This window comes from Pseudopodoces humilis, chromosome 2, assembly GCF_049639895.1.
Source record: "Pseudopodoces humilis isolate 2021_Gansu_Grassland_sample_001 chromosome 2, ASM4963989v1, whole genome shotgun sequence".
NCBI lineage: Eukaryota > Metazoa > Chordata > Aves > Passeriformes > Paridae > Pseudopodoces > Pseudopodoces humilis.
The window spans coordinates 4,198,856-4,219,010 of NC_142201.1; the positions used below are offsets into that span (position 1 = coordinate 4,198,856).

General features: G+C 41.3%; 1 protein-coding gene across 5 annotated transcripts in view; it reads right to left on the reverse strand.

Moving 5' to 3' along the window:
- Positions 1 to 240: 240 nt before the first annotated feature.
- Positions 241 to 20,155, reverse strand: part of PRDM15 (PR/SET domain 15) — a 35,195-nt gene continuing 15,280 nt past the window's right edge. For 2 of the 5 annotated variants that reach the window (XM_014255723.2, XM_005526545.3), the window contains 17 exons: positions 19,630 to 19,765; positions 18,416 to 18,597; positions 17,695 to 17,789; positions 16,836 to 16,923; positions 15,954 to 16,121; positions 13,892 to 13,986; positions 12,652 to 12,783; positions 12,144 to 12,278; positions 9,648 to 9,811; positions 9,121 to 9,200; positions 8,416 to 8,535; positions 7,631 to 7,762; positions 7,051 to 7,134; positions 6,660 to 6,835; positions 5,488 to 5,568; positions 4,946 to 5,158; positions 241 to 4,483 (listed from right to left, as the gene is read on the reverse strand). In XM_014255723.2, the coding sequence (XP_014111198.1) occupies positions 4,004 to 4,483; positions 4,946 to 5,158; positions 5,488 to 5,568; positions 6,660 to 6,835; positions 7,051 to 7,134; positions 7,631 to 7,762; positions 8,416 to 8,535; positions 9,121 to 9,200; positions 9,648 to 9,811; positions 12,144 to 12,278; positions 12,652 to 12,783; positions 13,892 to 13,986; positions 15,954 to 16,121; positions 16,836 to 16,923; positions 17,695 to 17,789; positions 18,416 to 18,597; positions 19,630 to 19,765 (2,561 nt within the window). In that variant the 3' untranslated portion in view covers positions 241 to 4,003. The remainder of the gene's footprint in view (positions 4,484 to 4,945; positions 5,159 to 5,487; positions 5,569 to 6,659; positions 6,836 to 7,050; positions 7,135 to 7,630; positions 7,763 to 8,415; positions 8,536 to 9,120; positions 9,201 to 9,647; positions 9,812 to 12,143; positions 12,279 to 12,651; positions 12,784 to 13,891; positions 13,987 to 15,953; positions 16,122 to 16,835; positions 16,924 to 17,694; positions 17,790 to 18,415; positions 18,598 to 19,629; positions 19,766 to 20,155) is intronic. The other 3 variants (XM_088051641.1, XM_088051639.1, XM_088051640.1) reach the window with 3 other exon arrangements.

Below are 20,155 nucleotides of genomic sequence, written 5' to 3' on the forward strand. Positions count from 1 at the left end.
CAATCTCTTCTGCTCTCTGTTATTACCAGTAACAAGCTACAGAATAAATATTTTTAGATTCTAAATATTTTAAAATGCTACCCCGTGTTTCCATAATTTGGGATGTACAAGGTTCCACGGGATGAGGGTTAATCTTACTTCTTTTGAGGCAAATATGAGAGATGGGAAGGAAAAAAAAATGTTTATCCTAATAATATCTTAATTAAGGAACAGTAAAGAATAACACTGGCAGAGAAAGGATTCTGTACCTTGATGCTCCTTTACTTCAGAGCCCAGTGTGCCACAGACAGCATTCAATTAAATAATAGTCTTAGCAATAAACAATGACAATACACAGAACACCACACAACATCACTCCTTTGGCTCAAAGTAATTCCAGTTTGTGACTGAACAGTTGTTATGCAAAAACCTCCAACAGGTGGCTGAAAACAATAAAGCCTTCACATCCTACAGCTGAAAAAGCAAGGAACAAATTGGCAGAGGAAATTTAGATTGCACATCCCTTATGGAGTGGTTTTATTTCTTATGCAGTTTGAAAACAGCATCAGTACAACTTTGGTATTCACCTGGAAAAGGCTTAGTTGGGAGAGCAGTTGCTGCTTCTCCAAGGGAAGCTCTGTCTGAAAAGGCAGCAATTTCCAACATCTCCAAACAAAACAATTTGAAACAAAAAGCAAACAGAGTAATTTGTTCTGGATTTTTTTTTTTCCCCATGGTGCAGCACACCCAAGATACAGTTGTTTTCTCATAGGGATGTTAATAACAGGAGTAATAATAAATCATGCTGGGAGGTGATGAGGCACCATCTCAAACGAGTGCTCTGGGAAGATCAACTTTTAGAGAGCTTTCTATTGCCTGGCCTAACCAAAGCCTTCCCAGTGGTTGTATTTTCCTCTCCTGAGTATTATTTAAGGTAATTTTTACAGGAAGAACAATCACCCACTACAACAACCTTCCCAGAGTTGTGTCACTGGAGGTTTAAAAGAGGCAATTAGACAGGATGCTGGTTAATGGTGATTTTATGATTCTATCACCTCACCTATGCTCCCTTTCCCCCAAAAAAAGGCTGGACCAGATCAATCATCTTTTGAGGTGCCTTCCAGCCTGGGCTGTTCTATGATTTTGGGGATGCTGAGAAATTGAAGAGGGACATTTCCAAATGAAAACCAGCATGCAAATACTTACTGAGGGAACATTCCTTCTAAAATCACCTGGAATCAACCACTGCCAGAAAGGCAAGATCCTATTGCCTGGGTGAGGTTATTGAGGCCAGGTAGCACAGAAGGGATGCCAAACCCCATAAGAGTACAGAAGACCAGGGTATCACATTAGGATAGAGATTTTGTGAAGCCAGAGAGGTCTCTAAAGGTTAATTTCCTCTTATCAAACAGGAAATTAAATGTTAAATGCAGGTTGATTCAATGCAGCACAAATGCCACTGTCAGTATCAACATAAGAGTTCATCTGCTCTGCTAAGGCAAAAAACCTCTTCCTCCCCAATTACAAGCCTAATCAGTATTTATATGTGTCTCAAAAACACTTTGATTGTGTAAAAATTCTGTATTTACCGTAACAACTCGACCTAGGAGCTCTCCATTTGCTTTCCTTCCCTTTTTTTCCCCTTTTTCCATAGCACCCTGCCAAAAGATAATGTGACTTTACCAATTAGGCACCAAACACAGGGGAGAAAAAAAAAAAGTTTCAAGTACATAAACAATATATTTCATAAATAAAACCTGGCTTCCTCTTGCCCAGTGGTTTGGTGTGAAACACAAGCATTTGTGGGGAGGACAGCTGAGGAGAAACTGAACTAGCTCAAGGCAGTGGTGAAATAATCCAGGAACTGTACTCAGGATGTCAGGAGGCCAAAAAAATTACAGGATCTTACTGTATTTGTGTGAGAAGTACCTAAGGAAGACAAAAGTGGGTAGGGAATAAAAAATTCTCTTTCCCACACTGCTGAAAGGTTCCTTTCTTTCTGATATGCATCCTTGTCCCATCAAATACTGGTCCCTCTCATGCAGGTATTTTATGGACCAGATGACATTTAAATAAAAACAGTTCTGCTCTTCTGACACACAAAATCTGTCCCCAAAAATCCCTTTCCAATCCATGTCCTGCAGCTTTACACAAAGCCTGCTATACCAAGCCTCTGGCCACAGCCACAGCACCAAGAAAACCACTGGAGGTTCATTTTAATATCCAGACATTTACACTTTGGGAGAATTTGTTGTAGAGATTATAAGGCAACCTTTAGGGGTGAAGTAGTCCGTGTTAATAGAGACTTTCAAAGCTGAAGTCGTTCCTACTCATATTTTTGCTAAAACATACAACTTTTTCATAAATACCATAGGCACAGACAGGATTTTTACAACCACCAATCCATCCTCACTGTCAGACACAGCAGCTGCTTCATCCTCAGGAAAAAATAAACCCTTCAGCACAGTTCTGTGGCTCAGTCTGCTGCCCCAAAGGACTTTGTTCTTCAGCCACAGCTGGGTTTCCCCTTCAGGATTCCAAGCAACAATATTTTATATATATATATATATACATATGCATATATACATATATATATTTAATTTATTCTTTTTTGCCATCAGCTCATTTTCCCTGTGGGAATAATACTATCTTTTTGACATGCAAAAGTCCAGACTGCACATCCATGGATGGAGAATGAAATGAAGGGGCACTGTCAGCAAAGACATGTTTGACCAACCCACAATTTGCATCCCCAGCAGTCATGCAAACCTCACCCATTATACACTGGGGCACACTGACTCCATGTGGCAGGACACAGAATATGCTTCAGACATTCCTTTCTCTTTTTCTTGCACTTCACACAACCTTGTGTGTGGCTGTGAACTTGGGAAATAAATTTTGGAAACAGAAGGAACAGAAGCCATATGTTTTTTCCATGAAAAGGGGCAACATGAGCATGAAAAAATTCATGGATCGTGTTGGTAACAGTGTTTTTCACACAAATATTCACCAGGAACACACAGTAAAATACAAAGGCTATATATATATATATGTATATGTATATATATATAAAAAGAATGCTTTCTCAAATGTTTATTACACAATGTAATAAGTCTAATTGAAAAAAATTCACATCCTGAACTTCATCAAAGGGGACTAATTGCTCTTCAGGCCTATTAGCTAAAAGCAAGATTGAAAGAGCAGGTTTGAAAAATTACATGAAACTGTATCACATTCTTCTTTCAGTTTGTAATTGGTTTGATTGAAACTTGACTAGAAGACCATAGAAGTTTGCTTCAGCATTAGCCCAGCTCTCTGGCTCAAGTAGCACTAACACTGTCTGATGGGTACAGGGCTTTTCCCATGACTAAAATGGAAATAATTGGTAATATTTTCTTCCACACCACACTCATGCCCACCCCAAAACCCCAAATTCCACCTACTTTACTGATGTTGTTAGATACAAGACTTAAAGAAGATAAGAAACAAAGACAATTCTTGTTCTGCCCCTTTGTGTCTTCACATTTCAGTCTTTTCCAGCTGACCACAAGGACATTCTACCCACTGTGAACAAGGTCTTCAGATGTCATTTCCAGACTTGGAAAGAAGTGACATGGTATGGCTGAAAGGGTTTTTTTGTACATCACAAAGTGATGTACACAAGTGCCGCAAAATTTAGGATTTCCCTGCTGTGGTTAAGGTGTGTGATGATGCACCTGTCAAATCTCAATCCTAGTGCACAACTGCAAGGGGCTGCTAAATTTGTGGTGAGATTTTTTTTTTTTTTCCCTGTTATTTTTTTAAGACAATGCAAGGTCTAAAGACTGCACGAGAATCTCAGACCGGGGAGTTGCAGGGTGATCTACCAATTTCAGCTTAAATTTCAACGTATAAACATTTTCCCATCTCTGTTTGGTATCCAGCAAACAATCCTATTAGAAATTTTCCAAAGGTCTGTGTGGGGTTTTTGTTTTTTTTTCATGTCTCTGAGCACTGTCCATGCCAGCACTTCCCCAAGTATAAATTAGTAGCTGTACATCTGCTGCTGCTGCTGCTCTGTGGGAACGGGCTGCTGGCCCGGCTGCTGCGGCGCGGCCGGCGCCGGCGGCTGCAGGACATCAGTCTGAGGCACTGACCTCCAGCTCAGGGGGTGCTGTTCTGTCATCTGGTTCCCCAGGGGAGCAATGGAGTTCACCAGGGTGGTCAGGTTAATGAAATGGGCCACGGACTGGGGGTTGGGCGCCTCGGGCTGCGGCGGCAGCTGAAGGTCGCTCTGGCGGTTGTGCAGCATGGCCGAGCCGCTGACCGTGTCGAAGGTGACGGTCAGGATGGAGTTGTCCAGCTGCAGCTGGCGCTCTGGGGTGCTCAGGTGGCCCACGGCCACGGGCTGCAGGTTGGTGAACTGGCTGCCGGCTGCCGTGGTGATGGGGGTGACGGTGATGTTGGTGAGCCCCACGGAGCTGGAGGGGGCTGTGACGTTTGGGTCGCTGAGGGTCACCACCACCTGAGGAGAAACACAAAGGGAACCTCAGCCTTGTAGCTTCCAACTGACCATCAAACACCAGGGAAGCGCTGGTGGGCTCACACCTTGCCAGCAAGACAAGTCACAAGCAGATGGGAACACAGGAAACTTGGAATGTACCAACTTCCACGTGTAAAGATGGTTATGGGAGAGAGGGATATGTGACATTCAGAACAAACAGCCCAATTAACTTTCACTCTTTTAATCACAGCTTCAGCCAGTTAGTGATATCTAGCAAACAAACTGATGCTAACACCAGAGGAAATGAAAGCAAACATGAGGAGCTTATCGGTCCAACTTCTTGGGTCTTTAAACCCATCTTTGTATTACCACAATTTATCCAATCAGCTCCAAATGTTCCAACCACTTCTGTGATGTTTCTTAACCAAAAGAAGGGTTATCCCTCCAAGCAATGCCATCCATCACCCTCCTCCTGCAGCTCACCTGTTGGATGCTCTGTACAGCTGAATTAGTCTCATCTCCAACATTCCCTGTGAATTCGCCTTCCTTCTCTGTGTATTCACTGAAGGCAGGGTCCTCAGGCACTTGAGCTTCCTCCTCCTCACCTGACTTCTGTTTTTGTTTCTGACCACGTTTAGGAGTTTTTACGTGCTGCTTCCCTTCTGGTAGTTCACCCTGTTCCAAGGCTAATTCCGGCTGCAGCAACACATTTCCAAACAAAACATCAACTCCTTTTGCTTAGTGAGGTTCCAAGTAAGAGACAATCACCTGAAGCTGGCTTACTGTCAGCTCTCAAGCAAAGAAACAAACTTTAGCAAAATCCTGACTCCAGGGATTGAGACCTCACCCTGTAATTACATTCTGCCTGTTATACAACCAAGCAGATCAGCAGCTTGTGGCTGTTTGGACATGTTCCACTGGGGCTGACTCTCTAAAAAAGCACATTCCTCACCCATCAGCCCACGCCCAGCTATGTTATGTACCCAAAAAGCAATGTCCCACCTCACCCTGCAGCAGGAACTCACCTGAACAATCCCAATTGAAGAGGCATCAATGGTCGTCGTCTCTGGCATCGGCTCTAAATCATCAATCCTCACTGAAAGAATCTGAACACCAAGAGGTGTCAGCTGCAGAACTGACCACAGGCAAACAGCACTGCACTTCCCCAACAAACTCCATCACCAAGCAAAAGTGATGCAATCTAATAGTATTTAATACAGGGACTTAACTGTGGCTTTTTAAAATAACCTCTTGGCATATCATCTTTTCCCTCCTGCTGAAATCCAGCAATATCTAAACACAATAAAAGAACTCTATTTTCATATTCTAGACAGAACATAACCCTCTGGGAAGTGATGAATTCTACAGAGAACAACGTGTTTGGAAAAAAAAAAAGTATTATGTTAGCATTTCAATTTATAAACCTATCAACTGTGTCCTACTTCATTATTTTCAGATGAATCTACACATCCCAGCTCATCAAAGAACAGAGACAAAGTGTCCTCCGGATTTCAGATATGTAGCTGCATTTGAAATCCCCAAATCAATAAACAAAGCATTTTGTTGACTTCCTTCACAGTCATCATGATAAAACAGCAAAGCAATGCTAATGAAAAATTGGTAGTTAAAAAAATCTTAAAAAGCTTCAAAGGGAACAGACAAGCCTTTGTCAAACCTAAACAAGAAATGCTGAGGAGAAACACAATATTTAGAACACAGAAAAAAAAAACATTGGAGGCAGACAAAACACCCCTCTAATCCGGATTCTCTCCAGTCAGCATTCATCTCTAACACTGAGAATAATTTTGTATCATCAGCAGATGCTCCCATCACCTCTCTATTCACCACTTCTTTCAGATCACTTCTGAATATAGAAAACACAATGAGGAAAAAAGAATCAATTATACTCACTAATGGATGGACACAAAACATGAAAAAACATATACTTAAGCCAGGGCAGAAAAATAAAGCAGATTTAAATAATCAAAAGAACTTCATTTTTAGGGACCGAGAATCAGATAATAAAATGGCTGATTTAGTTAAGTCCATGTTTCACTACTTAAAACTGGGGAAAAGAACAGAAAAAAAAAAAAGAGAGAAGAGGAAAGAAATTCCTTTCAAGTCACCAAAGGCCATAAACATTCTTTCAAAAAAAAATAATAAAAATTTCCACAATCCTCCACTGAAACTCCCTCACCTCTGGGTGTTTACGCCTCATGTGTCGACTCATGGACGCCCTGGTAGAAACTTTTGTTCCACACAGCTGACAGCTCTGGGCTTCCACCTTGTCGTGGGTGAGCTGGATGTGCTTCTGCAGCATGTAATCAGTGACATACTTCTTATCACACACTGAACACGTCCACTGTTTTCCTACTGGTGGCAGAGGGAAGGAAGGAAAGCCCATGGGTGAGCATCAGATTGCCAGTGCCTCGACGAGAGCAACAGCTTGGGTTTGGGTAGTGGTTTAGGTAACTGCACAGTTTGGTAATAGGGTGTGCAACATTAGTTCCAAGACTGGCCAGTCTAATTCAAAATTAAGGAGCAAAATTAAGGTAGTTTTGCTGGATACTGTTTTTTAGAGGGTTTACCTGTATGAATCAACTTGTGAGTCTCCATTGTATTTCTCTCGCTGAATGTCTTGCCACAGAGCTCACACATGAAATCTTTGATTCCTGCATGAAAAGCACATTTGGCACCTGTGAAAGCAGCCTAAAGGTATCTGAGACAATTCTGACTTTTGTATTAGTAACATAAAAAAACCTAAAATCACAGAAAAAAAAAGCAGAAGCCCAGCTTCACCAGCTATTTTTATCTAATCCATTCCACTGTATCCAGCAGAAAATAAATCCCAGAGAAACGGATGTGGGAAGTAAGATTTTGTTTTGGGAAATTACAAACCCAACACTAACTTAAAACAAACCCAACACTGTAGAGCTACCCTAGACCAAGAACCTAAAAAAAAAGCAAAACTTGAAACCAACTAAACTGCATTTATCTGTCGAACAAGCTGTCCTGGCTGAGTACAGGACAAAAATCTCACTTTTCAAAGAGCAGAACACGCATATTTTAGTAGTTTTTGTCATACTGTCTGGCTGTTCTAGGCAAGAGTTCTCTTGGGGAACATTTAATTGATTCAGTGCAACTTTTGTCTGTCTTTGAAGTCCTCACCTGTGTGTCTCTTGTAATGCTTCAGCATGTTGACTTTCTGTGCAAATTTTCGGTGACATTCCTTGCACTCGTATTCCTTAATCCCTTTGTGAAGCTTCATGTGGTGACGAAGGGCATGTTTTGTCTTCATTCCTGTGAGACAGAAGGCACAGGACACTTAGTCCATCACTCCCACCTTCAGGGGACAACTCAGGCTCATGTTGTTAACCAACAGCTCTATTTTATATTTGCTGCGAGTCCACTGCTGTGTGGTTTTAATTGTTTATGTAGCAATGCACTTCATCATTATTTTAATTCCAGGAAAAAAAAGCTCTGGAAAACATCTGAGTGATCACTGATAGACAAACAAAACAGCAGGGACAAGTAAAGATAAAACATCCTTAGAGGTGTCAGACTGCCTTTCACTAAAATACCAGCTCAGATTTGTTCAAGTTATAACACGAGAAATTAAAAAAGTTGAAGTGACTTTAACTCTTAAGGCTCCTACAGAGAGAAATTACTCTATTTTTTAAGCCTGTAAACAGCCCAGAATGAAAAAAATCAACTTCCACTCACTTTTGTGCTGCAAATCAGGCATTCCTTAACCCAACAGAAACAAATGCTACTAAAATCAGTGTTGGTCTTACAGGCCATGAAACCAAACTGTACAAAATTAGGGCAGCTCATGTAACCATAATGCTCCTGGTTAATACATTTTCTACCTCTCAGCACAGAAGTTGTTTAAATTCAAATATTCACCTGCTACTCAGTATCACAATGAATGGAAAACAAGGCATCAGACATACCTTTGCCACACTCTGCACACAAGTATTCTCGGATATTATCATGGACTCGCATATGTTCTTTTAACATGTCTTTTCTAGCAAATGATTTGCCACATTGCTCACAAGCATGACTTTTTACACCTTGAAAATAAATTTAAAAGACAACGTAAACAAAAAAAAAATGTTAATGAGTAATGTGCATCTCCTAAAAACTGATTAAAGTGGTGAATTAGAGGGCAACAGCCCACCTATGCTGACAACCACACCTTTCATGGATATTTGAGCCCAAATTAAATTAGAGGACTTTGAAGAGAGAGAAAAGCTGACTTTTTGTGTGAGAAAAAGAAGATAAAGCCTGAGGTAGGAGAAGACTGAATAGCATGAAATAGTAATGAGCTGTTAAAAATGATTTTGCAGTAGCAGGTTTCAGCCTGTGTAATGGTGAGAAGGTGGCATGGATAAGAATTTGGAGAAGAACAGAATACAGAATTAGGTGAATCCTGCAAACATATTAACTAGGAATTTGGATTGTGTGTCCAGATCAAATGTCTTCATTAATATTACCTGCTTTAGAAAACTGGTTTACTATAAAAGAATAAATATTCTATTTGTCTTGTTGTAATGTAGAGTGAAAATCCTCTAGCCAAAAAAAAGAAAAAAAAAAAAGGCAGGCACTGGCAACAGCAATTTCTCTTTAGTATTGATTAAGGAACACAACATTTTTACCTGTATGTATAAGCTTATGTCTTTCCAGATTTCCTATACTGTTAAAAATCCTCCCACAGATTTCACATGGATGGATATATCTGAAACCAAAGAGACCAAAAACTGTGATTCTTCTCTTGAGGCAGAGGTGATTCTCAGGCATCTCTGTCACTTAACTGTATTTTGTTTGCTGATACTAATTACTATAAAAGTTCCTTGAAGCACAAGTTTTACTAAATGAGCCTTAAGAAACCCCCAAGTTGACTGCAAGCTTGGAGCAGTCTGGCATTGCTAAACACTCATTTGTTTTTCAAAAAACATTTATTAAAATCATTGTTTTATACTTTGCAAAGGCCAAACTGGGGGGCTGCTGACTCATCAATCTGTGTGAAGCCAACCACTAGAGACACGCATTTCAAGCTCGTAATAAACATTTTAACCCCCATTTCACAGTTCTTTTAGCACAGCCAAATTCTCTAGGAGCACCCCAGGTGGCAGAACCATTAGAACTCCAAGCAGACAGCTCTTCTCAGTGGAACAAGCCTTACTTCTGCACATTGGGGTCGGGCAGGTTCTCCCTGTGGATGACCATGTGCGCGTGGTACGTGGCCTTCAAGGCGAAGCGCCGGTTGCAGATGCTGCAGCCGTAACCCTTCTCCTTGTGCACGTCCATGATGTGCTTCAGGTACTCCTTCCCTCTGCCAAAGGTCAGCTGGGGAATGAACCAATAGTGAATGGAAGGGGGAAAAACATCCTCGGCACAACAATGACTGTGTAACATCAAGCAGACATAAATATCCCGTGTACCACTAAAATCCTGTGTGCTGCCAGATGAAAAACCTGTGACAACTGGATTTAGGCCTCAAACTCTTTGGACAATACAAGCATGCTGCTACAGGACATCAATTCACTCTTTTCTCTAGCTGGAGATGGTGTCTCCACCTCTGCACAAGAAGAGGACCTCCAGTTGTTCGTGCACTGAGGAACAGCCACCTTTAAGCTCCACCAGCTCACCCTGAGTACTGTGAGCAGTTTTGGTCACCACCAATATAGGGACATTAAAGTACCAGAGAATGTCCAAAGAAGGGTGAAGGGTCTGGAGGGGAAGTCTTGTGAGGAGTCACTGAGGGTCTGTTCAGCCTGCAGGAGACTGAGGGGAAACCTCACTGCACTTTCAACTTGCTGACAGGGGCAGAAGGAGGGGCAGGCACTGATCTCTGCTCTGTGGTGACAGTGACAGGACCCCAGGGAATGGCCTGAAGTTGTGACAGGGAAGATTTAGGTTAGATATAAGGAAAAGATTCTTCATCCAGAGGGTGGCTGGGCAGTGAACAGGCTCCCCAGGTTCTGGTCACAGCAGCCAGAGCTCAAGGAGCATTTGGACAATGTTCTCAGGCACATGGTGGGATTCTTGGGGCTCCACAGAGCCAGGAGTTGGACTCAGTGTGCCCTGAGGGTCCCTTCCAACTCAGCTTATTCTGTGATTTTGTAAGAGTGAGGGCATCACAGATGGAGAAAACATCTGCTGGGCTCCAGGGGCATGGTGAGCTCCTGCCTGCACCGTCAGCTTTGGCATCAGCTCCTGAAGGGTTGGAATTCCCAGGCACTGCAGGGCAGTGACTCTGGCTCAGCTCCTGGAAGTGCTGCAGCTACAACAGACAGGTGCTGCACTACTGAGCTCCAGATGTGCACATCAAGATGTGCTCCAGCATATCCATACATGCTTCAGCATGCAGGGGGAAGTGCCATAATAACATGGTCTTTTGCTCCAGTTCTGGAACTAGTCAGGGCATTTCTAACAGCACTGCACAGCTTGGTGAACGTGTACTTTGAGACCAGAAAAACAGATTTTTCAAGAGCTCAGAAGAGAGATTTCTCCAAGATGTTCTCTCTTTGGCTGTTCAGTGTTCCCATCTCCTGACACCAAATCCCATTTCCCACAGCTGTTCCCTTACACAACTTTTTACTTCACAAACACCTGCAAAAGCACTAAAAAAACCCCCAAGTTCCAAAAAAGATCTTTCTGATTTGAATGGCCCAACTGCCCTCACTTGGAAGCACACAATTTTATATAGTTTATGTACCCATGAAGTGTCAGGCAGGAAAATCAGCACAGTGAAAGCAAGCACATGATGAACTGCTGTGACACCACACCTTCACATGTTTACCAACACAAAATCAGTTTGTACTTAAAACCAGCTCCCAGGTAAGAAAACTGAAATATTATTATCTCTAGGTCTTAAAATGAAGATAAAGTAAGAACCACATTAAGTGTGGGCTGTGAAATAAGCTCTGATTTCCACGGATCAATTCAGCAGCTGAACAATCAAAAACCCCCTGTCCCTGGGTCAGTTCTGCTGTTCTCACTGACTGGTTTTGCATCCCACCTGTCCCAGCACTGTGTGCCCACCCAGGAAGGACACAGAGCCTTTAAGAACATGCTATTTCTTTAGAAAATGGCAAAAGCCACAGAGTGAGAGGCTTAAAAAGTCTTCCTCACTCAGCTGACAACTAAGCTATGTACCTGCAGCACTTCAACACCATCCTGTTTGTAGTGGAGTAAGGCAAGAATAAGGAGTCACTGAACATAATCAGCAGTTTTAATCCTCTGAACTGGATATCCACTAATGAACCTTTTGACTTCATAAAAATGAATCAATTTGTGGACTCTATCAATCAGAAATGCTGTAACCATTTTAAGTTGCACATAATTAAAAGGTAGTTTGAGATGTGAGTGTTCCTTTATTGATCCTTCCTCTAATTTTGCTTGTTTCCTTCCTCACAGGAAAAAGTCAATTTTTTGGTTGTCCTGTCTTTCCTTTTTTTAAGTGTTTATCATCCTTCTTACTGGACACCACCTCAATTCTTATGGAATAGCCTCAGTTCACAGATCAGAGGTAACAGCACTGCAGAAGACATCAGACATGAAAACTGTCCTTCTCCTTGAGAGCCCTTAATGTTATTTAAAATTCTGAATGATTTATAGACACCCCCACTCCCTCCCCCATGCCAAAACAAGTTAATTTGAAAGTATTTAAAGCTACCTGGCACCTTTTGCAGCTATACTTGTGAGGCTCTGAATCTGCACTTTCATCAGAGTTGTCGTCATTTTCCTCTGATGAGATTCCAATTTTACCAATGAACTCTTCCCTCTGGTGATCATCCATCAGGGCTATGTCCTGTGTAGAGTGGGAAAGAATATTTTGTTTTAATCGATTAAACTTCTTCAAAAATAAAGTCACCAAAACAGACTGCTTTGCATTATTAACTGCTGTAGTATTATTTATTTAATATCCTCCTGCTTCATTCAATCCAGAGTTTCTCTGTCCAGGACCACACAAGGAATAACTTATTTGAACAACTAATATTAATTTTTCTGCACATAAAAGGAATTTGAATGTAAAGAGACTCTGCTGGTACAATGTGACATCAAGAAAAGCATCTTTATGAGCACCACTGAATGATACAATTCCCTTTCAATTTCATTTAATTCCTTACAACTCAGTGTTGGCAAAACAATCTGCCTGCTCCAATTGATTATTAACATGATACCTTAAAATGGACATGAATATGATCTCTCAACACATCCACCCTGAAAAATTTACGTCCACAGATCTCACACGTGTATTTCTTGTCTCCATGTGTTAGAAGGTGTTTGTTCATGTTGCTCCTACATGAAAATACCTAAAGGAAAAGAGAAGGAAGGATTTTTGGATCACGTCCAGCAGGGCTACAGTTCTTTGCAAGCTGTCCAATGGAGAGCACAGAACACATTTACTGTCTTTTTTTATTCATTCTGGCCAGAAGCATGCAGGAGCTCCTGTTAGCCAGCCAGCAGTCTGCCTCCAAACTGCTGGCATGGCAAAATCCAGGGGCACAGCTCCAAGGAACCAGCTGAAACTAGCCATTTGTCAGGGGTGGACTTCCAAAGAAAGCTCCAGCAGAATTACATAGAGCAGAATTTGAAATATTTAGACAATGTCTTTTGAATCACAAATATTCAAACCCTAAATAAAGACATAGCCACAAAATCTATCTTGACTGATATGAAACATATCCAAAGCATCAAAACCAGAGGTCTACGCAGCAGCTTAAGACTTCTTGAGTACCTTTTGCACCATGAATCATTAAACATTTATAAAATCACAACTCAAACCCACACTCCTTGTGACATCAGTGACTTAAGATCATGAGTGTTGAGCATTCAAATGCAACCATGCCACGATTACACCATGAATTCACTTTTATTCCCCATGGGAGAGGATTCCCAATGCACACAGTCAACTCCAGCTGTTTACAACCAGCCAGAAAAATTCCATTTTAAATAACAAAAGCCATGAGATTCCACTGACACACACAGTGGCCATGTGACACTCTACATTGTACAAGTCCAGGCCTGAAATGCACTTCTGCTCTTATCTTTGTGCTAACAGCTCCCACCATCCATGGCCACAGTGGTCTTGGATAAATAACAGAGCTATTGGTGTTTGAAGAGGAATGTCCTAACTGGACTCCACATGCTCCCTGGACAGCTGTTCCAGAGCTCTGCCACCCTCAATGTGAGGGATTTCTTCCCCATGTTCAGGAGGAACTTCTTTTGTTTTATTTTATGGCCACTGCTCCCCGTGCCATTGCTGAGCACCACCAGAAAGAGTCTGGCACCACCTCTGATACTCCCTGGAGGTATTTAAATGCATGGATGGATCCCCTCAATATTGTCCTCTCTAGACTGAACTGCAGCACCCCTGGACAATGCAGAGCCTCTGATGGCACACCTGGGACAAGCTCCTACCTTCCCACACACAGGGCACCCCGAGGGCTCCTTCTTGTAGCGAACCATGTTCTCCGTGCTGTGCTCAAAGTCTTCCCTCTTCACACGCCTCACCCCTTAACACAACAGTTCCCATCAGAAAAAAAAACAAAACAAGAAATAAACCATGGCTTTCCATTCCAGCCTGCAGGCCTTTTCAGGAGGAGACTGGGAAGAAGAGTGAAACACTGGTGTCGTGGTTTTAAAGCAGTAACTAAAAAATCACTAGAAAACTTAGTTGTTTTTTGTTGTGAGATATGGATTAGAACAAGAGTAAAACGGGTTCAAAACTTAAAAGGAACAAAGAAAGTTTATTAACAAAAACGACAAGAATAAGAAACCAGAATAAAACTTTTAGAAACCCTTTTTTCTCTCTAACTACCTAATGATTTTCTTGTTTACATGACAACATAGAGACAAAAAACTTTGGTGGTTAAAACAGTCTTAATTCTTGTTTTTTTATCAGTTTCTGTAGGGAAAAAGAAGTTTTCTTTTGTTAATTTATGGAGTTTTTTACAAGAAAACTGTTTTTTTCATAGCTTTCTATTTTTTTTATGCTACTGCTCAGAAATTCTGTCATCAGTTTTTTCCTCTCATTTCATATCACTCTCAGGTGTGTTATGGGTCAATGAGTTTAAGGATGAGTTATTCAAAGGTAAAAGTTTTCTTTATCTGTTTTTGTGAGTTTCTCTGGAAACAGAAGTTTTTTTTTTGCTTCTTAAAGGCTACAAATCTTTAACTACTACTTTTCCCCCCTGTTCCAGCATCTCACAGGATCACAACTACTTCACTATTTGCTCAAAATCTACACTTTGAAACACTCCATTCTTTTCAATATACTCTGTTATGAATTAAAGGAGTTTTTTTCAGAACACTACTGTTCATCTCTATAGTTTTAACAGAAAAATATTTTAGCTTCTTAAAGCATCTTCTTATTTTCTCTTCCCCCTCTAAAACTTAATTCCTTTTTTCACTGTCTTTGATAGTTTATGGTGTCCCCAGCTGGGAAGGGCCTCAATGCAGGGTTTAATTGCTAACAAAAGGGTGATTTCTAAATTAAAAGTGTGTTTTAAGAATATAGAAGCAGTCTGCCAAAGTGATGGGTTATGGCTTATTGGTTACCAACAACTGTACAGTGTCTGTACAACTGTAAAGTGTCTGAAAACACTTGTCAAAAGCATTTTTGTCAGCACCAGGAAACAGGCAGATCTCATAGGCCTTGGCACTTCAATCTGGTATCTGGCACAGAAATTCACCCTCACTAAAGAGAGGAGAGGAGGTCTCTAAGGAGAGATGCAACCATCCAGCACCAGTAATGCTCAGAGAGGATTTCAGACTTCTTTCTCTGCTACTTTCAAGAGAGCAGAGGGCTCCTGCTCTTCTTTGACAGCTAAAAATGAGACACTGCCAGTGTGATACAGCCCCTTGTCCTCTGGTTCATGACACAAAATAGACAACCTGGCTGCTTTTTTAAAAAATCACTTTTGGTTTTATCATCTAAGCCACAAACCACATTCGAATACATGTTGAGCAATGTACCAATTTTTCCAGTCTTTGAGTATCTGTAAAATCCTTAGATGTTTGAGATTTTGAACAGTAAACTCTCATAATCTCTTTTTCATATATTCTCAAATGTTTCAAAGATAACATGCCACTGACACTGTATTTATATTGTAGTCACTCTCAGCTGTACACAGCAAGTTAACTCTCTGCCTTCAGATTTTCAAGTTACCACATGAATTTAAAAAAAAAGGAAGAATAGGACGCAAAGGAAGAAATATATATAATTAAAATCAGCCAGTCTAAACTGCTGCATAATAAGCCATGCAGCTTATGGCTATTTATAGCTCTGGATCCACTACTGTTATTTTTCATAAATGTCACATTTTGCTGAAACTTGAAACTCTTGATCAGTCAACTGATAATAAAAAAAAAAAACCAGCCAACATCTAGAAGAATCTAAAGCACACTATCATTTCCTTAACCTGCCCACCTCCACTGCTGTTTCAAGAGAAATAATTAGGTTGATCTGCAGTAAATTTACCTTCCAAGTGCCGCCTTTGATGGTCCAGCATGACATCCTTCCTGTAGAACATCTTATTGCAGATCTCACATGCAAACTTCTTATCCCCGTGCTTTTTCTTGTGTTTTGAAAGGTTGCTGTTTGTAGAGAAGAATCTGAAACACATCTCACACTGGAATGTCTTGTCATCTGTAAGCAAGAGAAAGCATGCAGCTCTTTACAGCTGAAAACAGGTTTTATACTTTTGTGAGACAGGTGGCTCTTCTGTTGGATCTGGGTTTTAAACATGTAAACCATCCCTGTGCTCTAAGGGCAATTACCTGGGTGATTCTGGACTGAACATTGTTGTGGAGCCATAAAAGTAACCAGGATGTCATTTTCTGAGCGTAAGATCACTGTATAAATAATATGAGTAACCACAAGGGATGGCTATGGGAGAAAAACAGACTGGAGTGATACTAAGATAAAAAAATTTAGAGACTACTGCAAGTATAAAGCTGGAGAAAGCTGAAGAAAACTGTAATCCCAGAAAACTGCAAATTACCACTAATACTGTTTCTGTTTCCAGTTCCTCTGTTTCAGAGGAGTGAGGTGGAACTTAGTTTCAGGGAAAAAAGTTAAACAGAGATGATGACAGATGATTCTCCTGCTCACCTGTGTAATACCTTCACTGGTGTTTCCTTTGTTCACAGATATACTAAAAAAAAGCTAATTCCTAAGTGGATGTGTTTCTCTACAGATTATTGGTTATACTTTTCTTATAAAAAAAACAGGTTGCTTCTTGTGATGATGACAAAAACCTAAATCCCTACTCCCCTTCTGTAGTTTCTCTGCTGAGATGGATTTGGGGACATCTTCCCAGAATGGAGCAGAGATGCCAGAGGAAGAGTTATCCATTCTCACCTGTCCTGCAGTTGTGGAATTCCAATGCACTCTCTATCCGAAAGGCCTTTTCACACGTGGTGCACTTGTATCTGTACTCGCTGTCCACCTGAGGGTCACAAACAGGAAAAGCCAAGTCACACCTGACAGAGAAATTCTAAACCTTGCACACCTCTTCTGTTTTCTGTTTCCTTTCTAATTTTTATTTCTTCAAGAGGGCATTTAACTACACAGTGGTGCAAAATTCTGATCCTGCCACATTCCTACATCTGAGCTATAAAAAAACCCCAAAGACTATGCTCCTGTGAGGATGTAGCAGTCTCCCTGGTATTCCCCTGGTCTAACACAGACACACAATGTTTGAGAAGCAAGCTGTGACCTGACTCATCTTCCAGAAGAGATGGCAGCAATCTGAGGGTTAAGGACCCTGGTGCCAAGTAACAACAGAAATTTTCACTAATAAGGTGCCACTACAGGTGTGTTTAATATTTCTACGGCAGCAGCATCCAAAGGCAGAGTTCACACATGAAGGGAATGATAAGTGGGGAGAAATTAAACAGGACAAGCAAACAAGAATAGAACAACCCTATTTAGCAGCATAGCTCAAGTCAGATGTCACCTCTGTATCATGCAGGTCCAGCTAACTCCAGCTTGTCTTGCTGGAACTGATGCCTGAGAGCAATTTTCTATAGGAAAAGGGTTTGCACCTGCTCAAAAGCACTTTTCAAATTCATCAGTTATTCTAAAGTAAGATGTTACATCCCCTCTCTGTCCTTTTCTCACTCATATGGGATACCTGCTCACATGGAGCTGCCCAGCTCACACCTGGAATCTCACTGTGCCTTTCCACATAAACCCTGCAAGAGCCATTTCCACTCACTTCGTTCCTGCTGTGCTTGTATGAAACGTGCTGCTTCAAGCTCTCCTTCCTGCTGAACAGCTTTGCACATTCCTCACATTTAAACAGCTTGTCACCTGAGGGGATCAATCCAGATGAAAGGGAAGTAGTCAGTGATTGATAATAACCAATTCCAGGCAAGGCAGAGGAAACCAAAGCACAAGCAACTGCAAACAAACAGTCTAGTGATGAAAAATTTAGTAATTCAGGAGATGTAACCAGCGGATTTTAACCATTTCCAGCAATTTTGGTTTAGTTCCCCCACCCTTTTTCACTGATGATTTTTTCATTGAACCATTAGAATAGGACACAGACCCCCGGAACTGCAGATCACAGGTGGAAAAACACTCACCTGACATTTTACCCACATTACAACTATGTTACCCATGTGCCTGTGAAGGTGGGGGTGATATTTATGTATGTATTTAAAGGCAATAAGAACTTTGGAAAAAACATCACATCCTTGCCCTTATTTAAAAGATGATTCAAATTTTAAATAGTTTTAACTTCAATTTTGCACTGTTATCTTCTCATGCTTTGGTCTGAAATATTAAAATAGTTTCCTAGAGAGACTTAAAGAAAGAAAAAAGCAAAACCAGCTCCCTTATAAATATCCCAATACCTAAAACGAGCCCTGCTGTTTAATTCAAAGGTGGAACCAAGACATAAAATCAATGCCCAGGCAAGGGAAAAGCCAACCCACCATGAGAACGGATGTGCCTGCTGAGGTTGCTGCTGTTCTGGAAGATCTTACTGCAGATGCTGCACTGATAGACCCTCTTGTGCTCCCCCAGCTGCTTTATCAGCTTCCGCCGAATCCCGTGTCTACTGGAGAGAATTAAACTTCTTTTGAGGGACATGGTGTTTTGGTGATGAGCAAACCTACTGGATTAGAGAGAAAGGCAGGGACTGAAAGCTATCCCACAGGTTGCAACAGAGTTCCAGCAGCTGGCAAAAGCCAGAGGAGTGTTCAACTCAGCTTCTGGCAGGAGGGAAGGGGCCTGGATGGAGATTCCCAGCTCCAAGGTGCTCCCCTGGCCACCCCCTAGAAGCTGTGGATGTCACTCACTCCAAATTTTCCTCACCCAGAACTACCAAGGCAAAAATCAGCAGCAGAGATTCTCTTTGCAGGCCCCTCAGAGGAACAGAAAGGATCTGTTCTGCTCTGAAAACATCAGCACTGTCTCAGCTTAGGAAGCTTGGCAGCCCCCACGTAAAAGCTGTATTTGGGCAGAGGGCAGCAGGGTGCCAAGCAGCACCGTGCCATTTCCCAGCACAACCACCTGCTGAAATGCCTTTTTCACAGCTCTGTGTCTCCTAGGGACTTCAATATATACCATTACTAGCTAATTCATAAAAATTGAGTGCTCTGTTATACAAAAAGAAAATTCAAAAGGCCAATTTTACCACGACAAAAGGACATAAAAGAATCTGAATTAATCACATGATACTTAAGAGCCTTCCTGAGGATCTGTTATATTCAAGTTTCCCCTCCTACTGCTCCAAATCTAGAGTATCACATGCAAAATCAACATGAAGTCATTCATGAGCTAAGATGACAAGCAAGACTGAATAATAATAATGATTAACATATTCTGAAACAAAAAAATCTCTTTCCCTGTCTTATCACTAACATTCAATGGGAGTAAATTTCACCTTGCAGCTGCAAGAGGCTTTTGGAAACACACTGAATAAAAGCAGTAACATGATGAAAAAAGAAATTTTCATTTATGTTATGTTCCAAAATCCTACCAGTGTATAAGTGGCACTCAAAATCGCCTCTTGAACAGCAGCAGCATCACACAATTTTATGCTGATAAAAAGAGCATCTGTGGGCCCAGAAGTTGAGCAGAACTGTTGCATGCTACATCACCTAAGCTACAACTAAGAGGAAATTCTGCATCCCAGAACACTTACTTTGTCACTGAGCTGATGCTGTTTGTGGTGCTGGGCATCTTTCCTAGAACCAGATCCATAATCCTCTCATCTGGAGCTGGAGGCAGGGCCACATCCTCTGGAGGGACCTCAGTGACAGCATCAGCCACACGTTCCACTGCACACACACCAAAGAAATAAATACAGCAGTAATGTGGACAGCTGGAAGTAAAACTTCAAATTTGTTATAAGATGTGGCACAGGACAAATCAAATGTCCACAAACACATTCAAATAATCATAGATCAGTGTGGGTTGGAAGGGACTCTTAAAAATCTAATCCAACCCCCTGCCACGGGCAGGGACATCTCACCTTCTTCTAACTTCTTACCTTTCCAAGCTATTACTGAAGGGTTAGTTAACCAAGCATCATGAAATTTCCTATTAGAACATCTCTTCAAGGAAGGTAAGCCCTTTCTAAACTAAACTTGAGGTAGAGAGAGAAAGATTTGTCCTCTTGAGGGTAAGGATGCTTCCTCTCCTTGCAATTCTCATAACCACTACCCTGT